Source organism: Musca domestica, unplaced genomic scaffold (genome assembly GCF_030504385.1).
Source record: "Musca domestica strain aabys unplaced genomic scaffold, Musca_domestica.polishedcontigs.V.1.1 29, whole genome shotgun sequence".
In the NCBI taxonomy this organism is placed as follows: Eukaryota; Metazoa; Arthropoda; class Insecta; order Diptera; family Muscidae; genus Musca; species Musca domestica.
In genome coordinates, this window is record NW_026712296.1 from 6231975 (window position 1) to 6247600 (window position 15626).

The following is a 15626-nucleotide window of genomic DNA, read 5'->3' on the forward strand; positions in this document are numbered from 1 at the left end:
TATAGATTTGATTAAATTTTTCTGTGTTGATTCTTTTCTTTACTTATTTATGATTCACTTAAACTTCCGTATGTTTTTTTCGTTCTTTATTTGAAAATGAACATTCGCGAATTTGTGAATGTGTTTGTACAGTCTAATGTCCGTATTTGTAGTGATAGCGCTTGATTTTTCAACATTCAAAATCAAGGTAATCACCTCCGGTGAAAATGCTCTGTGTGTAACCATTGGATTCGTTAACAACCAACTGAATCTATTGTCTTCATATTCTGGCGTTTGAGAATAATTATTACTTCAATGTCTGCGGGAAAACAAAATCCTTTTGCATTTTTAGCCAAATCGATTGAAAAATGTGACCAAACCCCTCGAAATAACTTCGAACAGAGAGAACCTCTATATTGGGGTCTACACCAAAACTAAGAAACCCTTCTTCACTATGAACTCAAAATACCAAAAGTTACGAAGTTAGACGGAAACTGAGACTAAAACGCAAATCATACTTGAAATCGGGATTTACTTTTATATGGGGGCTATGAAACACTGCAACCAAATTCAGACAGCTATTATTTCTAAGCCACTCGTCCGACAGCTGTTATTCCAGTGACAGCTCATAATATTGTTTACAAGCGTACAAAGCATTTTCGTGAAAATTTTGAAGAAAAAAAGTTATCCGTGATGGGATTCAACCGTGATGGTGTGATTTCTTTATATTTGGCTGGAAACCTCAGGTGGCCATCGTTAGAGCACTCCAGCATTTAAATGTGAATAAATCTTTTGTGTTTCATACCATTGCTCGATACCGTGATACTGATAGTGTAGCCGGACGTTAAGGAAGTGGACGGAAAAAACAGCAACATCAGCAGAAATGATCATATCGCAATAGTCCATTCGGCAAATATAGAGAAATGAGATCGCGGTAAAGTCATTGAAATTCCAAAAAAGTGCAAGAATTTGCAACGAAACAGAATAAAATAGTTTCAAAAAAGATAAAGAGTTGCTTCGCTTGGTCGAAAGTGGCGGACTGCCGAATTTGGTTTTCTCCGATGAGAAAACATTCGTTGTCCAGCAGTTTATAAACAGACAAAATGATCGTGTATACTTGCCAAAGAGGTTAGCTGAAAATGTGCACTTTCGGTTGGTCACCAGATCTCAAGCGCCGGCCATGGTGATGGTGTGGACCGCCATAACAACCGATGGTCGCTCTCCGCTCGTATTAATCGACCGTGGCATCAGAATAAATGCCGAATATTATCGCCAAAATATTTTGGAGGGTGTATTAAAGCCTTGGACACGCAAACATTTTTGCTGCAGACCTTGGACATTCCAAGAGGACTCAGCACCATCGCAATCAGCACGAACCACCCAAGAATGGTTACAAAATGAGGTTCTTCGCTTCATTTCCAGCGCACAATGGCCACCAAAATCTCCGGATACCAATCCGTTGGACTATTGTGTCTGGAGTATTTTGGAAAGAAAGGTTGGTTCGTATTGGGAGATTTTAATGGTTACTACAACCTATGGAAAAAATTGTATATGAAGGTCCACGTCCCCCCATATAACGGTACTCCCCGATATTCGGTATATTTATGATTTCAGCTACATTATTCATTATTTGAAGTTCGTAAAGGATACTGCAGCCTACGACCGAAAATTGTCTGTGCAGATACACGTCTTCTTACAGCCCTCATATAACAGTACCCCCCGATATTCGGTATTTTTATGATTTAGGCTACATTATTCACCGGAACTGTTTCAAATTTGTTATTTGAAGTTCGTAATGGATACTACAGCCTATGTCAATGTCTGTGTCTGTGCAGGTCCGTCCGTCCGTCTTCGTATAGCCCCCATATAACCGTACCTCCCTACCGATATTCAATATTTTGATGATTTCAGCGACATTATTCACTGGAATGGTTTCAAATCTGGTATTTGAAGTTTATAATGGATACTACAGTCTAAGACAGAAAATTGTCTGTGCAGGTGTACGTCCTCGTATAGCTACATAACGACACCTCCCGATATTCGGTGTTTTGATGATTTAAGCTACATTATTCGCCGGAATTATTTCGAGTCATCATATAAACCCTAATATAACGACTAAATTCGGTATTTTTAAGATTTTAACAGAATCTTCAAAGGATTTATTATTTTTTTTTTTGGAAAATTGCCAAATTCGTTCCAAATTGAGGAGGGTATTCAAAATGCGGCTCGGCCGAACTTAGAGATTTTTTGCTTGTTACTTGATTGACTTTATTCTAGTCAGACCTTGATCTTATGAATCAAAATTCAGCTTAATTTGATAAATGTATTCCAAGGCTATATCTGATATAATGTACCGAACATCATTGACCCGGAGTTCATATTTCCGGTATGACGAACTATAATATCAAATCGGATATATCTCAACCAATTTTCACCAAATTTGACGGACCAAAATTCATCATTCAGCTAAAGACATAGATGTGCTCGAGAAATGGTCCATTTTTGTCACTTATTTGAATATGGACCCAACAAGAAAGATATCTTTGGCTAAAAAAAAAACAATTCCAATATTGTTATTAAAAATATTGCCGAAGAATTATGTTCTTTCTTCATTGGTTCTCTTGTGTCTCATGGTGGACGACAGAGCATTGGCCTTGTTCGAATGAATTGTCTCTATTACCTTTTCCATTTTTTTATTTCGTATAATAACCAATACCAGCTACGAATAACTACTTATCATACATTTGCATTCAACTAAAAAAATTATATAAAATTCCATTTCTTAAAAGATTTTTCCCTAAGGGAAATATTTTTTTTTAATATGCAAGTTAAAAACGTTTTCATTTGCTCGCTCATTTATCGTTAAACCAAACGCCGATTATCGAAACAGCAATCAATAAAAGCATATTAATCCTCCATCATAATTACAGCTTTCAGCGTGTAATATGGAAAAAGTAGCTCGATAGCATTGTGCACCCAAGCTTATTTGAGTGACATTACTAAATGTCTTTCGAGGGCTTATCATTATTTCATGAAAATCACATTACGTCCTTCAATATCACTCGAATGCAGTTGAATCTGTTCCCTCGCTTGCAATTGCTAATGGATTAACTCTTTTTAATGTCTTCACTTGTAGGTACTTTCGACGTCCGAAGGCAATGTATTGGAAGATGAAAATGCCATTAATATTCTGTCATCGAGCAAAATTTTATCAGAGCAAATCCAAGAGAAACAAGTCATTGCGGTGGCAACTGAAGCGGAAATTGACGAAGCTCGCCAACGTTACATACCAGTGGCTAAACATTCGGCCATACTGTTCTTCTGCATCAGTGAATTGGCGAACATTGATCCGATGTACCAATACTCCTTGGGCTGGTTTTTGAATCTCTTCGTTAATGCAATACTGAAGGCACCCAAGTCATCACAACTGGCAGAACGTTTGGATAATTTGAATAATTATTTTACAAAGTCGATATATCAGAATGTGTGTCGTTCACTGTTCGAAAAAGATAAACTTGTTATATCGCTGGTGATGTGCTTGGGCATTCTCCTATCGCGGGTAAGTAAGGAAAATAATTAAGAAATGATGGTTTACAGTAAAATAGAGTATTCAGAAAGTATTTTACAAAGAAATATTTTGAATATATAAGAATAATTTCACATGAAAAGTACAACTGAAACTCTTCAAATACATGGACTCTGTGGTTAAGCCTTATTCCGGTGGGCATTCTCAAAACTCAAAACAACGTGTTTTCATGATGAAACAGCCAGTTGTTATTACGAAAAATGTCCATTCCATTGCTAATGGAATAGAAATATAGTAATAAAAGAATTTAAAAAACAACTACGAGATATTGGATTAAACGACACTCCAAACCGTAATAAACATGTGTACAGGGTGAGATGAAAAAACTGCAACCAACTTTAGACTGTTGTCATTTTTAAGCACTCGCCCGACAGCTGTTGAAATTATCCCAGTGACAGCTCATTTTATTTTTTACAAGCGTTCAAAAGCATTTTGTGAGAATTTTCCAGAGAAAAGTTATTCGTGATGGAATTCAAGCGTGATAGTATGATTTCTTTATATTTGGCTGGAAAACAACAAGTGGCTATCGTTAGAGCACTCCAACATTTAAATGTGAATAAATCGTTTGTATCTCGTACCATTGCTCGTTACCATGATACTGGTTGCGTAGCCCGACGTCAAGACAGTGGACGGAAGAAAACAGCAACATCAGCAGAATTGGTTCGAAAAGTAAAGAAGCGACTCGATCGAAACCCGCGTCGCAGTGGTCGAAACATGGCTCGTGAGCTGAACATACTGCAATAGTCTATTCGGCAAATATTGAAAAATGAGCTCGGGGTAAAGCCATTAAAATTCCAAAAAGTGCTTACACCGCAACAGGAAGAAAATAGACTCAAAAGAGCTAAAGAGTTGCTTCGCTTGACCGAAAGTGGTGAACTGCCGAATTTGGTTTTCTCCGATGTTGTAAACAAACAAAATGATCGTGTTTACTTACCAAAGAAGTCAGCTGAAAATATGCACCTTCGGTTGGCCACTAGAACTCAAGAGCCGGCCATGGTGATGGTGTGGGCCGCCAAAGCAGCCGATGGTCGCTCTCCGAAAGTATTATTCGACCGTGGCATCAGAATAAATGCCGAATATTATCGCGAAAATATCCTGGAGGGTGTATTACAGCCTTGGGAACGCAAACATTTTGCCGCAGACCTTAGACATTCCAATAGGACTCAGCACCATCGCTCTCAGCACGCGCCACCCAAGAATGGTAACAAAATGAGGTTCCTCGCTTTATTTCCAGCTCACAATGGCACCAAAATCTTCGAAAACCAATCCGTTGGACTATTGTGCCTGGAGAATTTTGGAAAGCAAGGTTGGCACTAAAAAATACCAAAGTGTCGATCACCTCAAGCAAGCGCTGCGCCGGGAATGAGCCAAAATACCGCAGAGCCAAATCGGGCAGCGTGTGACGGTTTCATTGGCCGTTTGAAGACCATAATTCGTGTCAAATTTGACCAATTCGAACAAATCTAAACTTATTGTAAAATTTGATATTATTTCCGAAAATTTTTGCTTTCATTCAATAAAATTAAAAAAAAAATGTAAAAATTATGTCGTTTGACTTTGTTGCAGTTTTCTACCTCACCCTGTATATGTCTAATCTCGAATCGAGTCAATATAATTTTAACAAGTAAATAATACCTACAACATTTGCAACGAATTTGGCAATTTTCAAGGGAAAAAATCCGTTATATTAGGGTCTATACGACGACGTGGACCTTCATGGGCAACTTTTGTCATAAGTCATTACAATATTCAAATGCGAAACTTGAAAGAAAATATAGCTAAAATCATAAAAGTACCGAATATAGAGAGGTCCCGTTATATGGGTGCTATACGAAGTCGTGGACCTGCACAGATAATTTTCTGTCATAGACTGTAGTATCCATTACGAACTTCAAATACCAAATTTGAAACAATTCTGGTGAATAATGTCGCTCAAACCATCAAAATTCCGAATATCGGGAGTTACCGTTATATGAGGGCTATACGAAGACGTGGACCTACATGACACATTTTCAATACAAACCAGTAAAGAAAGTCTTAAAGTCGGGCGGCGCCGACTTTATGATACCCTACACCACTTTGCTAATTAAGTAGAGCTCCACATAACAATTAAAAGTTTCTATGGGAGAATTCAATCATACACGCTATGATTATAATTATAATTTAAAGTTCAAAGGACTAAATTCGGAATTGTATTGCCCATTTGGTGCACAATTAATTTGAAATCGGATAAAGATATATATGGGAGTTATATCCAAATCTGAACCGATCTCGATAAACTTTGGCAACGATATTTCTGAGCTGTATTTGATATATTTCCCTGAATATCGTTGTTACAGAGTGCATATTACGGTTGTGGGTACCAAATATAACAAATCGGATGAATAATATATATGGAAGCTATAACTATATCTGAACCGATCTGAACCAAATTTGACATACTAGCTACTAGACTCAATTCGGTCGTAAGTGCCAAATTCCATCCCATTTGGACAAATATTAGACGTTTGGTGCACAATAAAAGGTAAATCGGACGATGTTATATATGGGAGCTATATCCAAATCTGAACCGATCTCGATAAAATTTAGCAAATGTATTTCTGAGCTGTATTTGATATATTTCCCCAAATATTGTTGTTGCATAGTGCATATTACGGTGGCGGTGGACAAAAATAACAAATCGGGTGAACAATATATATGGAAGCTATAGCTATATCTGAACCGATTTCGATCAAATTTGGCATACATATTTTCAGGCCTAATATGGGTGTATGTGCAAAATTCCATACAATTCGGGCTGATATTACACGTTTGGTGCACAATAAAAGTCAAATCGGACGAAGATATATATGGGAGCTATATCCAAATTTTGACCGATTATCTCCAATTTCAATAGGGTTCGTCCTTAGGCCAAACAAAAGACCTTTGCAAAATTTCATCTGGATCGGGCAATAAATGCGACCTGTACTTTGTTTACAAAAATACATGGACAGACGGACGGACGGACGGACAGACGGACGGACGGACAGACGGACAGACGGACGGACGGACATGCATAAATCGACTCAGAATGTGATTCTATGCAGATCATCAAAAGGAACTATGGGTCTATCTCGTTTCCTTCTGCCTGTTACAAACAAATGCACAAAGACATAATACCCTGACCACCTTGTGGTGTAGGGTATAAAAATCCTGCAGACATAATATACATTTGATCAAAATTTTATCAACCTTCTTCATTTCGTTCGGAAGCTAGAGTGACTTCCACAGATGGATAGACGGGCGGACATCGACATAGAATTTTATGCTGATCAAGAATATATATACTGTGTGTGGTCTAAAATATATATTTCGAGGTGTTACAAACGGAATGACAAACTTAATATACCCTCCATACTATGGTGGAGGGTATAAAAACAACTACGAGATATTGGGTTAAACGACACCCAACGCGATAATAAGAATGTATATATGTATAATAAGAATGTATGAATGTATATATGTATAATAATGTGTTAGAATGTTATAAGTTTGATTGGTACAAAAACATTTTAACACCCCGAAATATTGGTACTGGACATAGGATGTTACATATGAATCGTCCTATATCGCCGAGCTTAGTGGTTCTAGTCGGGTGCTTTGTAAGCACTCTACAGGTCGCAGTTATGGCCCGATTCGCAAGAAATTTGGTTTGGAGTTGAGTGTTAAGTTACAATAGAAGTCATTTTTTGAGGGAGATGATCGTAAAATATTGAGCTGAATGTAACTTTCAGGCGAAATCACAAATATAAAAAACCGCACTTTTGATTTTTTCTTTGATCCTGATTTCGTTGACGAATATAGCCAAATATCGGAGAAATGATTTATGTAGACTAATCAAAATTTTGAAATATTGTTTGAATATCCATTGGAATGACATAGGATGTGAATGTAGGGAAAATGTCACGAAATATGCATGACCTCGTGAGTTCGGTCAAAAATCAATTATAAATCATTTACTTTTGTAATTAAATTATAGATGGAGACGGTTTTAGAAAACATTTGTTTTAGGTTTATAAAGGTTGTTTGAGAAGGGAACAAATATTTTCTTCAAGCTTGGCACATTCAACCTCAACAATTGACAATTTTCGAAAAAAAAAAAAAAACAAATTAAAAAGTATTTATCGGTTTTGCCGACAGCTGTATACCCTTAGCCAATGTTCGATTATTTAAATATATTTTGACATCTGTTTTGATTATTAAAATTGTTGAACCTGTATGGAAAGAAAGAACCAATTCAAAAATCTTGAACCCTATGTGGGCGAGGTACCAGAAGGAATGGTCACCAGTAAAATAATTTTTTTGAAAATATCGACCTTTTGTGTTTGACTTAGTGGATCATCTCCGAACTCGATCTGAATTTGATGATAATTTTACGATGTACCAAGTTTGGACAAAATCGGATACCCCCTAGAGTGTTATCTTGCGCACCAACCAATGAGACAGACAGCCGGACGGACATTGCTACATCGTCTCTAAAGCCGATATTTGTATGAGGCACGCTTTGGCCGTATCAAATGATATATACACTCTCTAGACATATGGCTGAGCGTATAAAAACATATGGATAATTAATTTAATTGTGTTTAACACATATTTTGCATATATACATTAAAAACATTTTCCAAAAGTATAAACTTTCTCTAAATTCCTTATTTTTTTGCCTTTACTTTTATTGATTTTGCAGTAAAAAAATAACTGTATGATCCCTGTTCTATTATTGATTTAATACAAAAATACATATTTTACGATCAAAACATATATACACTTTAACTAATATTGCCTTTATTTTTATCTGAATATTGACAACGTTATACTTTTTCCTTTAAATCCCTTTTGGCATTAATTAAAAACGAAACAAAACAAAACGGAAACTACAACAAAACAAGGGTAAAATAAATAAATCCCATTTGCTGTTCTTTTTAACGGGAGGCGTTGGACTGCAAAGCATTCCACCTAATCCAGCATCGTCATGGCTTCCGGAAAAGGCTTGGTTTCAAATAGTTCTTGCCAGCAACTTGGAGGGGTAAGTACTTTAGTTTATTTTTTTGCTTTTACTTAATCTTCAATTCCGAATGCAATTCAAATTATTTGTATATTAATGTTGACGGTGCTCCATTTAAATACGAGTACAGTGCTACATGCTTTTAATACTTTTCCAGCAAAGTTTAAAGGTCTATGCGTTTAATGGGCCTTTCAGTACTATAAATTCAAAATCGATAGCATTTCATATACTAGATATATAATATAAAGTAATTAAAAGTTTGTTGCATCCTATTTGCAATTAAACTTGGCCCTTCTACATGTTAATTTAATTTTCGATCGTCATTTTTATTTGCATCCAAAATAGTCTTAATACCTTCCGCTATGGAAAAAATCTTTGAAAATAACAGTATCGAGATTCAAAATTAGGGCATATTCTATTTTAAACAGTAAATGCCAATGTAACCGATAGAAGAATGCAGTTAAGCCCTCAAAAAACCGTTAAGAAAGTAGTATCGTTATATGGGGACCGGAAAGTGGAACTCAATTTCGAGTTATTTTGAAGGGAAAAATATTTTCATCTTCGAGTTTTACTGTAATTATTTAATGCAATCACCTATATATAAATGTTGTACCCGTTGGGAACTTGAACTTGGGAGGGGCAGTTATGTAAGGTTAGTATACTCCCCAAAAACCCGAAATACAAAGCTTTAGATAAATATATAGGAAAACTTGGCCAAGATCCTCAAAATAGTTAAGAACAGGAGGTACATTCATATGAGGGCTACTCCCAAACATTGGACTACATTCAAAAATCTCTGTGAAAAGGTCCTCTACTCACCGAAAAACAACAAGTACAAAAGCAGCTAAGTTCGACCGGACAGAACTTTGAATACCCTATTCAATTTGGGAGAAACTTAATAAATTTCAAAAAATTCCGCAAATACCGCTTAAATGAAAACCGTTATACGGAGGCTATACGAAGACGTAGATCGATATAACTACTGTCTTAATTCGTTCGAAAGATAGCGTGATAAAAACAGACGGACGGACATTGCTAAATCAACTTAGAATGATCCAGAATATATACTTAGTAGTATGAATAATTCGGGAACTTACAAATGGAATGAGAAAGCTAATATACCCTCCACCATTATTTAAAACAAGTGCCTATTCAATTGAAAAATGTGTTCAAGACCCTCGAAATAACTATGATCAGGAGGTTCCTTCATGGAAGGCTTGTGCAGTTTAAAAAGAATCTTAGAAATTATAAGGGTTTTCATTACATAACATTTTATACCCTACACCACATAGTGGTAAGGGTATTATGTCTTTGTGCATTTGTTTGTAACATGGAAAAGGAAGCGAGATAGACCCATAGTTACTTTTGAGGATCTCCATAGAATCACTTTATGAGTTGATTTATGCGGTTTAGATTTGGATATAGCTCCCATACATAACTTCGTCCGATTTACCTTTTAATGTGTACCAACGTCTAATATTTTCCCAAATTGGATGAAATTTGGCACTTACGACCGAATTGTGTCCAGAAGTCAAATTTGGTGAAGATCGGTTAAGATATAGATATAGCTCCCATATATATTGTTCATCCGATTTCTAGTATTTGTTACCCACAGCCGTAATATGCACTCCGTAACAACGATATTTCAGGAAATATATACAGCTGAGAAATATATTTGCAAAAATTTTTCGAGATCGGTTCAGATTTGGATATAGCCCCCATATATCTCTTTATCTGATTTTAAATTAATTTTGCACCAAATGGGCAATACAAGTCTGAATTTAAAAGATACAAATGCTTCGGCATATTTGGTCCTTTGAACTTTAAATTATAATTATAATCATAGCGTGTATGATTAAAAAACTTTTAATTGTTACGTGGAGCTCTACTAAATTAGCAAAGTGGTGTAGGGACTTTCTTTACTGGTTTTACTTGTAACATTCCCCAATAAATCATTTTTCATATATTTTTTGTTTTACTTAAAAAAATAGTTTAACAGATTTTTATAAAAATTTTCAATCTAATATCGACGCTTGGAAATGCTATTATGATTTGCAAACGCCTGAGGAAGCAAAATTTCCTCCGCCATACGACAACATTGATGAAATGTTGGGTTTAATAATACTGAAATGTTTGAGGTCGGATAAAGTTGTGCCAGCTGTAAGGGTAAGTTGTCAATACATATTATCAAAGAAAATAATAATAGACCTGAAATGAAAAATTGTGTTCTTTTCAAAATATTTAAGAATTCTGAAAAAAACTCAATCTCATTATAAGTATGAACTCTTATTATAAATATGATTTTTTAATTCTGAAATGTTACATATTGTCACATTTTGATACCATTTTTCAACACAACTAATATTCACACATATATCTTCTTCTTCTTCTTCTATATCTATAAAAGAGGAAAATGTTTGTATGTTTGTTTATTTGCTTGTTTGTTTGTTTGTAATTTATGGACTCGAAAACCGCTGAATAGATTTTCCTGAAAATTTGCATATATACTGCAACATCGCCTGAAAGTAACATAGGCTATATACATTTTTGAATTTCCACTTGGAACTGGAGATATAGCATCAGAATCGGAGGTATCTCCCAAAAATTTAGATTTTATATGCACATATCTTTCGATTGGTTGAAGATACAGTCTCCAAATTTGGAATACGTAACGGAATTTGGAACAAAAATAAGTTTGCCAAATTATATTGTAATCGGTTCAGATTTGGATATAGCTCCCATATATATTTTCGACCGATTTCGTTCATTTGATGCCTTAAACACATTACGAATGTTCGATTCCAATGAAATTTGGAATGTGTGACGGGATTTAATCCGAAAATAAATTTGTGAAATTATATTGAAATCGGTTCAGATTTGGATATAGCTCCCATATACATTTTCGGCCGATTTCAAGCATTTGATGCACCTAACACGCTATGTATCCTCAATTTCAATGAAATTTAAAACGTGTGATAGATATTATCTAAAAAATTGATTTCTCAAATTATATTGAAATCGGTTCAGATTTGGATATAGCTCCCATATACATTTTCGGCCGATTTCATGTATTTGGTGGACCAAACACGATATGTATTTCTAATTGTAATGAAATTTAAAATAAGTAACGGAATTGGGAGCCAAAATGAATTTGTCAAATTAAATTGAAATCGGTTCAGATTTGGATATAGCTCCCATATATATTTTCGACCGATTTCATGTATTTGATGCACCAAACACGCTATGTATCTCTAATTTCAATGAAATTTGGAATGTGTAGCGGAAATTAAAACAAATATACATTTGTCAAATTATATTAAAATCGGTTCAGATTTGGATATAGCTCTCATATATACTTTCGAACGGTTTCATGTATTTTATGCACCATACACGATATGTATGTTCGATTCCAAAGAAATTTGGAATATGTGACGGGATTTTGATTAGAAAATGCATTAGTCAAATTATATTAAAATCGGTTCAGATTTGGATATAGCTCACATATTTGCTGCACAAAACACGATACGTATTTCCGATTCCAATGAAATTCGGCATGAGTGGCTAAATTTGGTACAAAAATAAATTTGACAAATTATATTCAAATACGCTCAAATTTGATTATAGCTCCCATATATATACTCAGCCGATTTCACATATTTGATGCACCCAAAGCGAGAGAGACAAAATCTGGCACCAAAAAAAATTGCCAAATTATATTGAAATCAGTTAAGATTTGGATATAGCTCCCATATATTATCGGCCGATTTCACATATTTGACGCACCAATTTCAATGATATATGAAAAGTGTGGCGGAGTTTGGTGTAAAAGTATTTTTTTTTTTTTAAATTATATTTAAATCGTATCAGATCATCAATCATATCCCAAGATTTTAATAAGAACCATTGACCCACAACGCCTTAGGCTAACACTAAAAAAAACACAACAATTGATTTGAAATACGCTTATTACGGCGAAGTAAGTTGCTATCTCGAATTCACTAATTGCAATAGAAATGCCACTCAAATTCAAAAGATTGCAATTTACTGCACGCTTGGTATTTGCTATGAAATAAATAAATCCGAAGGACAAACCCTTCGTGTGTGTATGTCATGTTACTGATTTTCTAATGGTTTTGGTTATTTACGCATTAAAGTAGTGCAATAATTTTTTTTTTTAATTTTTAAATTTGTTTTTTTTTAACCAACATATATTCGTAAAAAAATTTTTGAATGCATATAAAATCAAAAGGGGTAGCGAAGCGCACCGGGTTCAGCTATAACACATAAAATTGCGGCTACATAATTACTATTGATAGGCTACATCCCATGACTGGTGTAACCACATTCAATTGTATGTAGAGAACAAGTAAAAAAAGAGAAATTGATTCGCGTACGAAATTATTCACTTTACATTTCATATTGTAACTTATAAAAGCAATTTTACAATTTGTAGCTGTTTTAAGTTGTTGTCGTTCCTGTCGCAAACTGAACAAATAAAATGTAATTAATTGTGATGTATGGTTTCTTTTCTTTTTCTCCTCCTATATGCAGTCCTTTATTACCCGGAATATGGATCGCTCGTTTGTGGAACCGCCTCCTTTCGATTTGAATGAATCATTTGCTGATAGCTCACCCAGGATACCATTGGTGTTTCTACTCTCTCCTGGCTCTGATCCGATGTCCAGTCTTTTTATGTATGCCAAGCAGCGGAATATGTACGACAAGTAAGTCAATTAAATTCAACAAAGAAGAGTGCTGCACTCCGAAAAGGGACAATTTTAGAGTGACTTAAAATAGAAATTGATATATTTTGAAAATGAATTTGCTAATAATTAGAAACCACAATTTTTCAGAATTGAACCCTCAATTTTTAGTTGATCGTGGAAAACTTTAGACACAAGGCAATTTTTGTATACGCAAATATAATTAATGGGATATATTTTATTTATATGATGATTGGTTCCGCTTCCATTTTAGCCAGTGGAATGGAATGGAAAAGGTCTTTAAAATATCTTAAAGTCGATGGTATCTTGCGATACAGAAGATAGAACCCATTACAAACTCAAAATGGGCTAAAATCATCAGAATATGGAATATAGGGAGATACTACTATTTTAGAAAATAAAGCTTAAATCCCAAAAATACCAAATACCGGGAGGTACCGTTACACGACAACTATATGAAAACGTGGACCTATATATACAATGATCTGTCATGGAAGGTTGAATCCGTTATAAACTCAAAGTACAGAATTATATATAATTCTGGTATAAAATGTGGCAAATCATTAAAATACCCAAGGGGAGTTTCCGAACTATGGGGGTTATAGGACAACGTGAACATATATTCGCTACCTCTGTATTACAATTTTTTTATACCCTCCACCATACATAGTATGGAGGGTATACTAAGTTCGTCATTCCGTCTGTAATTCATCGAAATAATAATTTTAGACCCAACAAAGTACATATATTCCTGATCAGCGTACAATTCTTACCCTGTCCGTCTGTTTAAATCACGCTAGAGACAAAAGTAATTAAGATCGAAAGCTAAACTTTTGCACAGATCTGTCTTTTGTCTGCAGACAGGTAAAGTTATCGATATCATATAGCCCCCACGATATCCGGTATTTTCATGATTTTTCAATGAAATTGTCTGAAATTCTGCACAAGGAGTTCTTTGTGAGTACTTTACCCCCCTGAAAGGGGGTCTATATAGGTCCACGATATCGTATATCTCCCATATTACGATACCTCCCTATATTCCGTATTTTAATGATTTTAGCGACATTATTAACCAGAATTCTTCGAAAAAAATATTTTAGTTCGCAATGCGTAGTACAACCTTTGAAGGAAAATTGTCTAGGCAGGTCCACGTCTGCCACATATAACGGTACCGCCCTTTATTTGACATTTTGGTGATATCAGCGAAATTATTCAACGGAATTATTTCAAATTTCGTCAAATTCAAAGATTAAAAGATTTTTGAATGTAAAAGGTAAAAATTTTTCGAAAAAGCGAAAAACTTGTATAAAATATAAAACATTCAAAGTCTGAAAATTTAGTACGATGTATGAAGTTTTGATTGAAAAATTTTGTTAAACTGAACATATTGTGCATTTTGAGTACTAAAAAATACTAATAGTACAAAAATAATATCTAAAATTTTAAGGTGAACTTTTCGCTTTAGGAGACAAATGCTAGTATGCAATAATGCAATGTTTTTGTATACTGAATAAAGTGGATATTGTAAAATTTTAAACACTCCAATAAACAACACCCTTTATTTGGTTGGACAACGGCAATGATTATGTCCTTGTTAGTATAATTGGTCTTGTGTTTTCCATTGGGCACTTCATCACAAATAGGACAGACACTCTTTTTCATTCAACTGTTCAGTTCTGTGTAACAAGCCCGTCTTTTAACGCTTCGGCATATACAACACTAAAAGTAAGGAACGAATGTAAGAAAATGGCCGAGTTTTAAAGTGTTTGCAAAATTAATCTTGGCATTGCAAATCAGCATGGGTTGTGACCATTAATCGTATTCGTTTGAAACAATTTAGATATACTAAAATATATTTTAATCCATCGCAACAACAGTGTCTCAATGTTTAATATCACTTGATCAGCTTTAAATATTAAGCCTCTAAAAGGCTTCAAGACTTAATTTTCGGGCAACAAAAATGTGCTCATACCGTAAAGTTAGGAAAACTTTTAATCAATCACAAAAGAATATTTATTCGTGTGTATTAAGAAACAACACACAGCAAGTGCTGGTTTATGGATGTGAAGTTATGACAATAGTCCGTTACATGAAACAATAAGTCGGGAAAAGTCGACTTTAGTTCCCAATCTATGTCGGTTTTAAATATTCCCACAAATCTGTGGAGGTATAATAATGAATGGACCAATATTATATGCTCTTGCACCTTATCTAAATATTAGGTTCGCTGAATATGAAAATTGTATGTTTTTTATTCCCTCCACCATAGAGTGGAAGGTATATTAAGTTATCC

The 15626-nt window shown here is 34.7% G+C and overlaps 1 protein-coding gene across 1 annotated transcript in view; it reads left to right on the plus strand.

Moving 5' to 3' along the window:
* LOC101896759 (dynein axonemal heavy chain 3) overlaps nt 1-15626 on the plus strand; it is a 204434-nt gene that overhangs the window by 157750 nt on the left and 31058 nt on the right. Inside the window, exons 53-56 of the mRNA XM_059124418.1 lie at nt 3116-3538; nt 8494-8630; nt 10601-10775; nt 13161-13333. Coding sequence (XP_058980401.1) covers nt 3116-3538; nt 8494-8630; nt 10601-10775; nt 13161-13333 — 908 coding nt within the window. The remainder of the gene's footprint in view (nt 1-3115; nt 3539-8493; nt 8631-10600; nt 10776-13160; nt 13334-15626) is intronic.